Below are 14810 nucleotides of genomic sequence, written 5' to 3' on the forward strand. Positions count from 1 at the left end.
GTTAATTAAAAATTTAAAGTGAAATAACACACAAGATTGGGGTAATCAGCTTAACTGAAGACAACTAAAACACAGTTACTGTTCTTATTGGACTGCAAAAGGACACAAAAAGAACTTTGGGGGTGATGGAAATATTCTTGATTATGGTGATTATGTGACTATGCGTTTGTCAAAACTCACATAACTTTATACCAACAAGGGTGAATTTATTTACTTTATGTAAATATGTTTCAATAAATGAGATTAAAAAAATATCACCATTAATAAGGCACAGAAAATACAAACATGACAAAAATTCTAAGTCTAATTAATAGGGCCCTCAGATAGCTTTATAAGTGCCTGAAGGTCTTGCCTCATGTTAAACAAAAACTGATACTGTGGTTCAAGCATTAAAGGTAAAGTTTATGTTAGAAAGATGCTGTAGAATTCCAAACAGAAAAGGCTGCTAAGTCTACAGAGAATTGGCAAACTGCCTGTTAATGTCACATCTGACTACCAGGCTTATGTCATATTTCTTAAGAAATCTTACTAAAAATGACATGAAGGGAACTAAAGAATGTGAAGAGCTATTAGGACAACAGAGATGTCAACAAAATCTTGATGTGCACACTGGACAAAAAGAGTAGTAACAGATCAAATCTAAACATAAGTCTGACAGGAACAGACAAGATATATAAGAAACAAGTAAATCCATGTCACAAAACTCCAGAAAGCCTCAAGCATTGGAGACACAATATCCTGTAGGTAAAAGCTAAATAAAAACTGGTTGAAAGCCTTTAGGAATAGCTGGCTTCTGTATATTCTGCCTCCTTCCTGACTCAGCAGAAAATGCCAACCATTCCCCTTCACATTCTGGCAAAATACTTAAATTTTATAGAGGTGAGGTTGTTATCAAAACTGACCCAAGGTAGCAGGGAGGCACAGTACTGAAAATGGAAGGATTAGGGGAAGTCTACATTATGAAGAACCAGAACTCTACTGGCAGCCATGTCTACATTCTCCAGCAGATGAGAGGATTCTGGGAAACTGCTAACCCAAAAGAACTATAGTCAAGGATATGCTAAAGAGATCACAATGAAGCCACAAATTCTACATTCTCAGAATGGACGAAAGTTTCCATTCAGCTTTCTCAGTGGCTAAGTTTTAAATGAGAATAGGATCCAGCTGTTTGAATAAAGTCCTCAAATGATAAAGGTAAATGAGCAGCAAAAGGATTCTGGGAAGAAAGAAAGTATAAGAAAAGAAAATCATTAAGAACAAAACTCCACAAAGCAAACTCATTATAATCTTTGATGTAGGAGATGCTATTTCTATAAAACAAGTTAAAATGGCAGAAAAAAATTAAACAGCCAACAAATCTTGGAAATAAAAATAAATATATATGAGCACAGGAAAAAATATAGAAAGGTAAGAAGGCACAAGAAAATTTACGCTAAAAGCAGAACAAAAGGACAAACATAAAAGATGAGTGTGCATAGAGGGGGAATGAGTGGAACAATACAGAAGATCCAATGCAGGAATGAAGAAAACAGTGGGCAAAAAAGCAAACAAAGAAAATTTCCCAGAATAGGTAGCCATAATCTTCCTGCTTTAAAGCCTATTTAGGGAGCACCTGGGTGGCTCAATGGTGGGTTAAGCGTCAGACTTCAGCTCAAGTCATGATCTGTTTGGTTAGAGCCCCCAGTCAGGTTCCATACAGCGTAGAACCTTTCTTTGCCCTTGCACTTTCTCTCAAAAAGTAAACTTAAGTAAGTAAATTTAAATAAAGGGCCTATTTAGTGACCAGAAAACTACTGGAAACTAGAAGTTAGTGGAATAACAATTTCAAAATTCTTAAGGGAAAAAATGACTTCAACTTGGAATTCTATTCCTTAACAAATCAGCAGTGAAGACAAAAGCCTTTTCTTTTTTTAAAGAGACAAAGGTCCCCCAAAATGTCCTTTTCATGTACTTTTCGCAGGAAACTATTGTAAAGGCATTAACAAAGCAAGGAAATAAAATATGAAGATGCTGGATACAGGAAAGAGAATCACAAAATAAGAGAGACTGCCAAGATGACAGAAAAGGGAAAACAATTCCTACAATAACTGTTTAAGCAGGCCTATTCGTCAGTTTGGAGCTCAAAGGCTAGAAGCATTAGAAGGAAGGTCTTTTCTTGCCCCTTCTCCTGTCTGCTCAGCAATGAGCAATATGCACATGATCATAATGATTATAACTGGAAGCACAGGGAAATATGGTACAATTGGGTAGAAAAGTGTGTGTGTGTGTGGGGGGGGGGAATTAAAAAACAGTAATTGTCCAGAATAAGAAATCAATAGATAATATAATAATTTCTAAAAATTTTAACATACACAACCTTGGACAAAGCACTTCTACTTCAAGGAATCTAGTATACAAAAATACTCAGATAATGTAAAGATCTATCCACTGATTGCAATATAAGCCTTTGGTATGCTATCTTTTAAAAACATTAAGAATTGGCAAATGGAAGTCTACTTATGTTTGAGTTAAAATATTTAATGCATATATTTTAAAAATGATTTGTGCTTTATAAACCAACATTTTGATTAACCAACTCACTACATGTGCATCACATAAAATAGTTTCTACTACAGTGAATTAAATAAGTGTTTGCTGAGATTGTCTTTCACATCTACTGAGGTTATCATCTTGAAGTCACATTCTAAGGGGACCAAATACAAGTTAATAGAAAAACAGAGAAATGAAATTGTATGACCAGAAACTCGGCTACTTTTTTATTACCTTATGATCTATCCTGTTCAAAAAAACAAAACAAAACAAAAAAGCAGTAAGCACAGCTCATGTAGTATTTATCTTAAGTAGGGGAAAAAAATTCTTCCCTTTTAAAAGAATGAGTTTTTAATGAACACTGATTTACTTAAATTTGAAAAAAAGCTATATTAAAGAAAAATCAGCGCATGTGAAATATCACATGTTGGGAAAAAGGAAACTTTATGGGATCACAGCTACAATTTTTCAGAGAAAAACGGTCTCTAAGAAAACCTACCAACTGAGCTAATATGAGGCTTCAGAAGCATACAGTTTAATGAATCAAAAGGACAACATATGTAACATTATTTTACCTTCTCCGAGGAGACCTGCTTCTTCTCCTGGGTGACCTACTTCGTCTGAGTGGGGAACGAGACCGCCTTCTAATGGGAGATCTACTTGCTCTTCTTCGGGTTGGAGACCACCTATTGATGGGGCTGGCATCTTTTGATCTTTCACGTCTACTGAGGATATCATCTCGAGGTCGTGTTCTTAAGGGGACCAAATCCAAGTTATAGAAAAACACATCTAATTAATGAATTTGTTTTGCACATAAAGAACATCTTAAGAAAGAGTGTACTAAACATGAAGACAGTAAACAAATATTAACAGGTTTTTTAAAACTTAAATCCAGAAAATCACAATGACATTTTGGTGTTGTGGTAGGCACACAGTAAAAATGGTATACTTCCTGTCATCTCACAATCTGAAGAATTATGATGGCTATTCACATTATTAAAGTCACTGATTCTAATTCCAGATACACAACTCAAATAAAACTTGCCTAAGTAACAGTATTCCACTTCCTTAGTTTGAAGACTGTTTCTAAATTTTGACATTTTCCCAATATAGAGTCTTCTTTTTAATATATTATATATAATAGCATCTTACAATCAATGTTAACCTTTAAACGGAGGAAATATAAGTAAGGATTTAGACAAAAGGACAGCCTATCTAGTCATGGAAACACATATTGGTGTAACTTTCCCGGAAAGACATTTGGCAGTAACTTTCTAAAATGCAAATGTACATTACCTTAGACTTTGCAATTCCATTTCTATGAATCTATTCTACAAAGAACCTTCACATGTAAACAACGGACATAGTAGCATACAATCATGAAAAACTGACAACAACCAAAATTTTCATCTGAAAAAGGGGGATGATTAGAGGTGATCCTTGAACATGGGTTTGAACTGCATAGGTCCACTTACACGTAGATTTTTTATAGTACTGTAAATATATTTACTCATCCCTATGATTTTACCTCTAACTTACTTTAATACAGTATACAATACATACAACATACAAAATTTGCCAACTGACTTTTATTGATAAGGCTTCCAGTTAGCAGTAGGCTATTAGTAATAAATTTTGGGAGAGTCAAATGTTATATGCACATTTCTGACTGTGTGGGGGACTGGCCCCCCTAACCTCTGTGTTGTTCCAGGGTCAACTGCATTATGATATACCTATACTGTGAAATATGGTGCTGTTATATAAAGACTTAAAAGATCTTTATCGTCACAAAAATGTTTCATGAAAAAAATCACTGTTCACGTGAATAGGAAGACTCCATTTTTGTAAGAAAGAACATTCATAGAATTCTATGTGCATAAAAAAAAAAAAGGGCTAGAAGGACATTCTTGTGACTGGTACTGCAGAAAGGATGGAAAGGGAGAGAATTTACAGGTTTCTGCCTTATCTGAATTTCTCTTTGAGTTAGTATCTTTTCTGTAATTAAAACAAAATTTTGTTTCAAACATTCAACTCTAGTCCTTAATAAACTGCTCAGAATTTCCTTTTCAAATGGAAAGAAAATTGAAAGAGACAAGAATCATTTGGAAACACTTTAGAAGACATAATCAGCAACATTAACAACCATCTCAACTTAGAAAGCTAAAGAAAGAAGGGGGCCATTTAATTACAATGTCATTTAGAAAAATCAAGAGTATTTCCTAATATACAGCATTTTGAAAACAGCATTCTTAAAATTTTTCAGAGAACCATTTACACTTCAAGGTCAGCTTGTATGTATACTCACACAGAGTAAATGGCTAGGAATTTATATCTTCACATTGTATAAGCCAACATTCTTTTAAGCTAAACTTTGCTGATAATTTCACCTGCTTATTAAATATAAAGACACTAAAAATGTTTCTGAAGTAGTTTAGACTAAACAACCCCCAACCCCTCTTCCAAAATCTTTCATGTGCCTAAATTACCTATTAGGTCTATGATCCTAGGTAAATTAGATAATCTTGCAATCTTTTTTCTCATTTACAAATGGAGTATAAGAGTTACTCTACTTTATAAGGAGAGAGAATCATGAAGATTTATGAGAAAAAATATGATGGGCCAAAAGTATTATGCAAAAATGAATTACTTTCATTATTATTAAAATAAAATCATTTCTTACACTATTCTTAAAATTAAAAGGTACTATTATTTAAACATTGAGATTATAAATATATGAATTAGTAACCAAAAAAATGTCCACTTTGAATTTTATTTTGGGGGCCAAAAAATTTGGTAGTTCCAATTTACATTGTCAGAACTCAAAATTATGCCAACTCAAGAGAATGGATACATCACAAGCCTTAAATTGATACCTCCTTTTTTAAAATTAAAATCTTAAGCCTATACTGTCCAATGAAGTCATAATCCTTGCTCTAGAAATTCCCATAAATGGGTACACATAGATTTATCAGCCAAATTATTTGGATTTAAAGGAGTGATTCTGCAAATTAGGTACTAAATTAAGAACTTGAAAAAAACCTGATTGTCAACATTTCAATTCAATATTTTTAATATATAATTCAATTCAACAGTTCGATATTTTTAAATCCCATAGTCAAGATATTTGCTGACAAAAGTACAAATGTTAATATAGTTAGTGGGCAGGATCTATGTTAAAAGTATATTAACACCACCACTTTTTTTTATTGTTCACAAATTCTAGTTTCTCCTTTTAAAAATCTGATGTATTGGCAGAAAGCATTAACATTTTGAAAACAAAAGTTACCTTGGAGAAGAAAGTCGTCTCCTTTCTGGTTCTCTTCGTTTTCTTTCCAAGGATCGGCTCTTGGCTCTTCTACCAGGAGACAGAGTTCGAGAAGGTGATTTGCTCTGCTTAGACCTCCTATCATTTACTAGTGGAGATCTACTTCTCCTTGATTTATCACGTTGTTTTGGAGACAAACTTCTTCTTTTAGGACTTCGACCAGGTCTTCTACTGGGTGACCTGTTTTCTTTCCCAGAAGAAGCATCCTTAGAGGGAGATTTAATTGGCTTCTTTTCTTTATCTGTTTCAGACCGTTTTGATTTTCTCTCTTTGGATCGTGATCTTCTGTCTTTGGATTTACCTCTTAAATCAACTGGGGATCTGGATTTTTTGCCTCGATCACGACTTCTACTTTCATTTATAATTGGGGATTTTTTCCTATCTTTTGACCTACTTTTGTCTTCGGTTTTAACCTTGTCATCAGTAGGAGATCTGGCCTTTCCAATTTTCTCTTGAGATCGCCTTCTAAGGGTAGGGGATTTTGATTTCCTTGCTTGATCTTGAGACTTACTTCTTTTGGATGGACTTTTGGACTTTTTCCTCTCCTTTGATTTGCTCCTAGTTGTCTTTTCTTTAACTATTTCAACACCTCCCTTACTTTTCTTTTTATCAGACCTATGTCTAGTCCGTTCTTTGGATCTGCTTTTACTTCGCTTTTTTGTACTATTTTTATTGTCCATAAGTTCGAGTTTCCCCTTTGTACTTGAAGATCTGGTACTAGACCTATTTCCATTTCTTGCCTTTTCATGAATCTCCCCCTCTTCTTCAGAGCCAGACTCATAACCTTGCAATATGAGCCCCATCCCAGATTGGACCTTTCCTTCCATTAACTCATTATCAAGTTCAGCTTTAATCAAGGCTCTCTGTTTTTCCAAGTCTTCCAGCAAAGCTAAATCATCAAGTTTAGTTCTTTTTGCTGGAGACATACCTTCTTTGTCAGAGGCATCAATGACCTCTTTTCTTTTGTGTTTCTTATGTTTATGCTTATGTTTATGTTTTTTATCCTTATCTTCTTCTGAGGAATGTTTATGTTTCTTATGTTTACTTCTGTGTTTATGCTTCTTTTTTTTGTGACGACTGTGCTTATTTTGAGATTGGTCTTCTGATACTTCCCCATTTTCTTCATTTACACTCTTCTCGGAATTATCAGCATCTTCTATCCTATAAATGTATCAAACACATTTCAAAATCCTATCATTTATCAAGATTTGATCCAACAAAATAATGATAAATACATCTCAATGTAATACATGAAGTTAGTCACTGAAATATTTTCAGAACAGCTTCAGACATTTCAAAATACATGGCAAAACTGACTTAAATAGTGGTTTAGCTTTATTTCTAATGGTTGCACTAAAATACATAGAAGAAATACACGATGGCGGAAGATAAATAATTACACTGAATAGAAAAAGAAAATCCAAAACAGGTACAGTAAAACGTTAATATTGATTTAAACACTCGGTAACTTGTTTTTAAACCAGAATTTTTCACACAGATTTAACACCAAAGGCATCCCCCTCCCATTTTTTTTTTTTTTCCATAAAACACTGACATACATTGGGAGACTAATCTCTTTCTCCACTTTAAATTGAGAACTATACTTTCAGTCTGTGGCACCCAATGAGCAACCATGTGGTATTAGACTGAAAGACATCAAAGGGTCTTCTGCAGGTGAACAACAGTCCAATATCAGCAACAGCCTATGGTTCAACTAATATTAGTTCACTGGGCTATTTAATCTCTTTAAATTTCAAATGAAAGATTAGTTTCCCAAAATATGCTCATATTGATAGGTACCATGCAAAAAAACATTTAATTACATCAAGGGGGTAGCTTTTGTGTTTAAATGCCCGGGCTATGCTTAGTTTATGATGCTAAGTTATTTTGCTAAATCCCTGCTATTGTTAATCCCAGGTTAAACACAGGCTACAATGGCATTAATTACCTTTCCCCTTTAAAATCACTCCATAGTAAAACATCACACCCCAGAATATGAGACAAACATCAAAACACTAAGTCATCTGGATTCAGAACAAAACACTATTTTTGTAGGAAGATATGGATTATTTTGTCCAAATCCTTCAAGTTATGTACTGCTGTACTTTTAGAAAAATTATCATGCCAAAAAATGAAGGAATTTGATTTTTTTAAAAATCACTACACAATGTAGGCATTAGAAAAGGTAGCAGGAAAACAAAGATGTACAAGACCATATCTCCCACTCTCAAGGAAATAACAGGCCAATGGAAAAGAAAGTCACATGAAACACTGCAAGAAGGCAATGATAAAAACATAAATAAGGGCATTATGGGAACACTGAGGGATCACCCAAAACCACTTTGAAAATGGTCAAGGAGATCAAAGAAAAACCCAAGCTATGTGTTAAGCAAGGACTTTGAAAGGAGAACGAATGTTTACTGAGAAGGTACATGGATTATAAAATAAAAGTTGAGTAACAGAGTCCTAAATAATAATAAATTAACAAGGGAAAAGAGTATTTTCGATAGAAAAAAAGGTGACAAAAGGCACAGTTATGAATAGCAAACCAGAAGCAGATCAGTGTTGCCAGGGCATCAAAACTCATGAAGTAACTGGTCTAGTGGTTAAGATCTCCATGGACCAACTCCAGGAGATAAAGAGATACTGCTCAAGATTCTGGGAATGAGTGGCTGAGACAGTTAGAGGCTAATTGGGGTCAGAGGCCCAGGAACTGCAAGATTAGGTTGCTGGATAGGTGGTCTGTAAGGACACTGCTATTACAGAGGAGTTGGGAGGCAAGTCTGGTCCTCCAGCTAGGTCTCAGTCTTCAGTAAACTTAGGCTAGAGGAGGGAGGGGACACACCGGAGTAGGCTTGGAAAGTTACTAGTTGACAACAACAATGAAGGGATGTGGAGAACATGAAGAACATACAACTACCGCATGACAAGAACTTTAAATTTTTGTCAGATTGCCAATCTCCATTTTGGTACTGTGGAATGTGAGAAAGGAGAAAGTGCTGAAGAGAGCTGCAGAAAAAGCTGTACCTTCCAGTTGAGACGTTTTAGTTTGATCTGACTTCTCTCTAATGGGGTATGAGAAAAAAGAATAAATATAGCAGCGTTCTCCGGATCATCAAATTTTCTCAAAGACTTGGAAAAAGAAAGTGTAACATCTTTATGTTAAAAACAACATGGTTCTATTATGGGTAGGGGGAAATCACGAACTTAAGTAGAAGATACAAAGAATTAACTTTGTTCCTTATACAGACTATACCCTCATACAGGTAACCACATCCCTTCCCCTGAAATCTCCCATCGCACAACCTAGGAAGTGGGAGCATAGGTCTTTTTTCCTGAAACTTGACTTCTAGGGGGCAAATTTGAGGAAAACTGAATTAGGCTAATTCATGGTATGGAGACAGGTATGGAGAACCTGTTTAAAGGTTGCGAATGATTTTTAGGTATATAAAATCTCAGTGCCCAAAGTACAAAATTCTAGTCAACAGCCTGAAACTCAAAACTATCTAAAGATCCTCTAATGTGTCTTAGGAAGCCAGTCTCCAAAGCCAGACTGAGTTCAAATCCTGGTCCGAATGCTTGCTTACTAGTTGTGCATTAGGCAAATTTTAAGTTCTCTCTGGTCTGCAGGCACCTCATCTACAAAACGGAGAAAATATTCCCTACCTCAAAGTAAGCTGAGGATTGCATGGATTAACAGATGTTATCAAGGCTCATAATAGTGCCTAGAACAAACCTAGGGCCCCCAAAGTAAGAGATTATTATTCTTTAGAGACTGGATAAATCTACTTACTCACTAGGACACTGTGGAGCTATCAGAGCTGATGCTAAGAATGTTGAGTTTGTATGTAAAAGGCTACCACACAAAGCACTGAAGAAATACTGTCTCAGTCTCCACGACAGAGATTTTAAGTTTCAAGGAAGTTTAATGGTCTTGCCTTCAGTCGCACATACATCAAGCTAGTGAGAAGGCTAGTATTACATTCCAAGAGAGTCAAGAGCTCTTCCAATTGACTGAAGATGGATTTTAAAATGTCAGATCCTATCCCTACTCTGTGTGAAACTTGATTATTGCTTCATATTTTATTCAGAGTAAAAACCAAAATTGTTTACAAAGCCCTACACTATCTGCCCAACCTTCCCAACACTTTGATCCTACTTTTGTCCCACACTCACCATGCTTCAGTCATTCAGCCACACCGCTCACCTTGAACAACAGGTACATCCCTACCTCAGGGCCCTGGTACTTGTACTTGCTGTTTCTCCACCTGGAATGCTTTCCCCAGATGCATACATTGCTGGTTCCTTTGCCGAACTCAGGCCTTTGCTCAAAGTACTTTCTCAGTCAAGTTTTCCTCACCAATTCATTTAAATCACAACCCTCACTATACCACACACATATTCCCTTCCTATTTTTTTCTCTAAAGTAACTGCAATCAAATTTTTGTCTTTGCCTATCATAACACAAGTCTTACGAGAGCAGATTTTTAATCTGTGTAGTTCACTGCACTAAGACCTAGTAAATTGTCTAACCTATAGTAAGCAGGTATTCAGTAAGTAATTTGTTGTGTCAATGAAATAATTTGTATAGAATAACACATAAAAACTGTATTCATGAGATTACAGTTGGGTTTATAGTTGCTATACTATACTCTTACCTCTTAACAGGAAACAATTTGGTTTTGCTCAGTCAGATCTCCAGTGCCTCACACAGTGCACACACCTATCTGGCGAATGCAATAACTCAAAATAATTTAAAATTTAATCAGCTCCCTACCCAGGAAAAATCTACCCTTTGAACACTTTTCTAATGCTTTCTTCTACAAGTTACAAGTCTCCAAGGAGTTTCAAATCAAAATTCTTAAGAGTTTACCCACAAAGGAAGTAATTTCCTTCAAAAGAAAACCTAGCTCCTAAAGCTTCTGAGAATCAGAAGCTACACTGTGATGCCCAACGTCACTTAAGAGTTACTCCCATGAGTGATCCTTGTTTCTAATGTATCTTAGTGACTGTTAACCTCAAGGAATGACTACCTTACTGATAAAAATGCTACAAGCACCTTAGGGCCTACTAAGTCAATTCAACCTTAATTCTAGAGTTCTCCTACATTAGGGTTAGCAGACATTTACACCCTCCTCAGTTGGCTCTATCAATGCAAATTCCATAGAATATACCAATTGAAGTCTGATTAGGTACATCAGGAAAACCTGAACTCAATGAAGCAAAGGCATATTGCATATAACAAGCTTGTGCTAAGGCAGCTAATTTAGGTTCATTATCAACAACTTTTTTCTAAAACTTTAGGGAAAGGTACCTTGATAAATCTCAGTCTTTTTGCATAGTTTATATTTATAATAAATACAGGCATATAACTCCCACAAATGTAAATTTACATTTTGCAACTTAACACTACACATTTAGCAGGTGTATGTTTAAACCAACACGATCTACAATTATTTGTCATACTCATTGAGAACTGAGAAACATCCTTCAAATCACATTATTTGGAAACAAAGCGAATTTGAAGTGAAGACTATAGGGGTGTTTAACAGTATTTATTCATTTATTTTGTTAAATGCAATGTACAAGTTTCATCCTTCAAACAAGGGTCTCTAGGCATCTGACACAAAGAAAACAGCAATGAAACAACTTTAAAATAAAGTTTAAAATAAAGACTAATTACAAACCACCAGTGTTATTTTAATTTCTTCTTTCAAATTTTTTCATAAGAATGCTCCTAATGACATCTTATTTGGGAGGCATTCAATTAATGTTTTGGAAACAGAGAATGGAGAGCAAAGTGAATGCCATTACTTCTTTACAAAGAAAGTAATTTAAGCCTGCTTCTCTGATAAGCTAAACTACTTTAACACAGTATTCACATAGACATAAAAAATAAGAATGATTCAAAAGACCAAGTAGTCTTAAAATGAACTCCTCTGCCCCTCCTTTTCCAAATCGGGTGTGAAAAATTAAGCTTCAAAGATTTAGAACTGTCACATAAAAAAAATGGACCTTTTGGGAACAATGGAAGTAAATAAAAATGATTTCAAACCCTAAAGGATATTTTAAAAAGGAACCACAATGTATAGTGGGTGACCAGATAGTAAAACAGTTAGGAACAGGTCTCTAGAATCAGACTTCCTGGGTTTAAATCTTGGGTCTATCACTTAGTGTGACCCTGGCTGGCTAAGTACACTTAATTTCTCTGTGCTTTAGTTTCATCATCTGTAAAATATAGGAAACAACTGTATCCACTTCCAAAGGGTCATTATAACGATAAGATAGCCGTTCGGTGCTTTGAATAGTACCTAGTACTTGGTAAGAGCAAATAAGTGAATGCAGATAAAAACTTAAATGTTTAAAACCACCAAAGAGGTGGAGCTAAAGAGACAGACAAACGTAAAAGTCATTAAAAAGCCTTCAGGGAATTTAAAAGCTGTTTTTCATATTTATTTCTTCTCAAACGTTCCACTTTGAATAGAGTCCATACAACTGTAAACTACTCAGTGTCCTCTAAAGAACTGTGTAGATATTACATCCCAGAATTCACTATGAGCAGCACACACAGTGCTTGCTTTCATACTAAATTTATTTTCTTTGTCAAACATTTTAAAATAAGTGGGACACTTACAGAATACTCCAGTTGTACCAAGAGTTCTGTGCGGAAGGGATGTGGAATCAAGGTTTATTTCAGTGGCATTCATATTGCAGGGGCCTAAATAAATATTAAGACGAGTATTTGAATACGCATAGAAAATATGGCTCAAGCACTCGTCAAAATGAATCTGAATGGTCCCTCAAATCAAACAAATGGACATAATACTAAAGAACGTTAAAGAGATTGCTAGAAAAAACAGCTGTATAACATTTTTCCTTATGACATAAATACTGTAACTCTGCCACACTGTGAACTCAATAAGAAACAAAGAGGCAAAGTCTAGGTAAAACTTACAACCCAATTGCTCTAAGTCAAAATTGTAAAGCTAATAAAGCAGCTTTCAAAAGCCCTTAATGAAAAACTCAGTGTAATTCTGAGTAAAGCAAATGACTGAGGAGTCCAAAACTGGATGCACAGCAATGACGTGTTGGGCTGCCTGGTAGTAAAAATTTCTCCTCTCAGTCTCTAGTTGCTGGGAGACTATATCTACCTCTCTCCTAAGATGGGTTTAAAAAAAAAAAAAAAAAAAAAAAAAAAAAGGCAAGCTAATGCTGATGCACAAAACGGTCGCTATATGAACACTCTTTTAAAATCCATTTTCTTTTAGGTTCTTGTTTGAATTTTCCAAACACGAACAGAGGAACAAAATGCTGCTTTTAAGCAAAGATCAGACTTTGCAGCACATACAAGTTATATTTTCACTCGGCCGCATCGATTCTTACATTACCTTAATTACAGACATAAAGCACTTGGGTTTGGAAGGAGCTACTATTTCTTCCACTCATACTCCCAAGAAGCCCTATAAACTCAGGCCAAAAACGTCAGGCCTCAAAACCAAGGACTTGATCTTACTTTGCCTCAAGTTTGCAAGTTGGCAAATAAGCTGCCACTAGGCAGAGGGGGAAAAATATATCGAGTGATGCTGGATTAAGAGCACCGGGGTGAGGAAACGAAGCACCCCGCTATTATATAGGTCTGGGATATTCAAAGAGGTGGTCCTAGCATCCCCTCCTCCCTACTTTCAGGTCCTAAAACTGACACCAGCAGCAGGACAACAGCAGGTTACTGCATGCAGAAGAAAAGTATTATCGCTTGCCTCCCTGCCGCCACTGCTCCTCGGGTGCCAACACCGATGCCGCTCAGTGCTGCAGCCAAGGAGCTCCGCTCGGTCCCTGCGGGAGGAATACGAAGGCGCGACCGCACGGTCGCGGCAGCCGCCTTGCGCACGGGACCTGTAGAGGCCGCTCGCGCGTACGCCTCCCAGGGCAACGACGCGCGGCAGGCCGCGGCCGCCTCCGACCCAACAGCCGTGGCCTCCGGGAAAGCGAAGCTCGAAGGCCGCCCGCCCGCCCCCTACGCCTCCCGCCCAACAACGTATCGCGCGGGGAAAGGCAAAGTTTGGCTCTCGCCGTTAGGCCTGAACTTTCCCGCCAGCCCGTGCAGGTCTCCGCCGTTTCCCACTCGGCAGTCTCCTGGGCTCCGGCCTTCCGCACAGCTCACAGAGACTACTCACTCGGGCTGTTCCCGCAGCGACAGAGTCTCGGCGGCGGCCATCTTGAACTTCCTGACTCCTCGGCGGCGGTGGCGGCGGCTTCCCGGACGGTGGAAGCTAGTGGAAGTGGAGGAACAGGGAGCAGAGGCGTCGCGCATGTGCTAACCGCGTAGGGAACCGTGGAGCTCTGAGTCCGCTCTAAGAATCCGGATATAAAAGTGCATCCGGGGACAGAGCGCACGAGCGCCATGACGCAAGTTCCGGGACGGGGGTTGGGCGTGTGGAAGTATAGGCGGCACCTGCCAAGGGTTTAGTGACCAGTGACTGGGGCTTGCCCGGTAGTTAGTATTAGCACTGAACGTTTGGCTCTGGAAACTTGCTAGAGAAGGGACCAGAGTGAGTGGGATATCGGTATTTTGTGTGCGGTTCCGAGAACTGGTTTCATGGTGGGGCCCACAAGTTGAGTTAATTCTCCAACTAGGGCAAACAATATGATTTGGCTGCGGGGCTGCGTTGGAGGCATAATACCTCGTTACTGGTTAGATAACCCAATCTCAAGTGGCATTGAAGGAGAGTTGGTGAAAGACATTTTGAGAATACTGGGAAGTTAGTGCTGTTTTAGAATGTAAATGTCTTTTAATATGGAATTATTAATTGTTAGATTTATTTGAAACGTTTGAATTTCTTTCAGCTTTTACTGTTCAAGAGTAACGATTATGGAGCCTTTTGTTTGCTGGTTCAGTAACATTTTTGGTCCAAATCACTTAATGCGATTTTGTTTTTCTGTAATGAATTCTACAGTA

At 37.1% G+C, this 14810-nt stretch overlaps 1 protein-coding gene across 15 annotated transcripts in view; it reads right to left on the minus strand.

Annotated features, from left to right (window-relative positions):
• Positions 1-14229, minus strand: part of PRPF4B (pre-mRNA processing factor 4B) — a 36533-nt gene extending 22304 nt beyond the window's left edge. For 14 of the 15 annotated variants that reach the window (XR_009262844.1, XR_009262835.1, XR_009262839.1 and 11 more), the window contains exons 1-3: positions 14029-14228; positions 5816-7015; positions 3105-3281 (exon numbers count right to left, since the gene is read on the minus strand). Coding sequence is in view for 1 of the 15 variants with exons in the window: in XM_058733151.1 (XP_058589134.1) it covers positions 3105-3281; positions 5816-7015; positions 14029-14165 (1514 nt within the window). In the remaining 14 variants the exon portion in view is untranslated. Of the gene's footprint in view, positions 1-3104; positions 3282-5815; positions 7016-14028 lie in introns of all 15 variants that reach the window. The other variant, XR_009262847.1, reaches the window with a different exon arrangement.
• Between the last annotated feature and the right edge of the window lie 581 nt (positions 14230-14810).

This window comes from Neofelis nebulosa, chromosome 6, assembly GCF_028018385.1.
Source record: "Neofelis nebulosa isolate mNeoNeb1 chromosome 6, mNeoNeb1.pri, whole genome shotgun sequence".
NCBI lineage: Eukaryota > Metazoa > Chordata > Mammalia > Carnivora > Felidae > Neofelis > Neofelis nebulosa.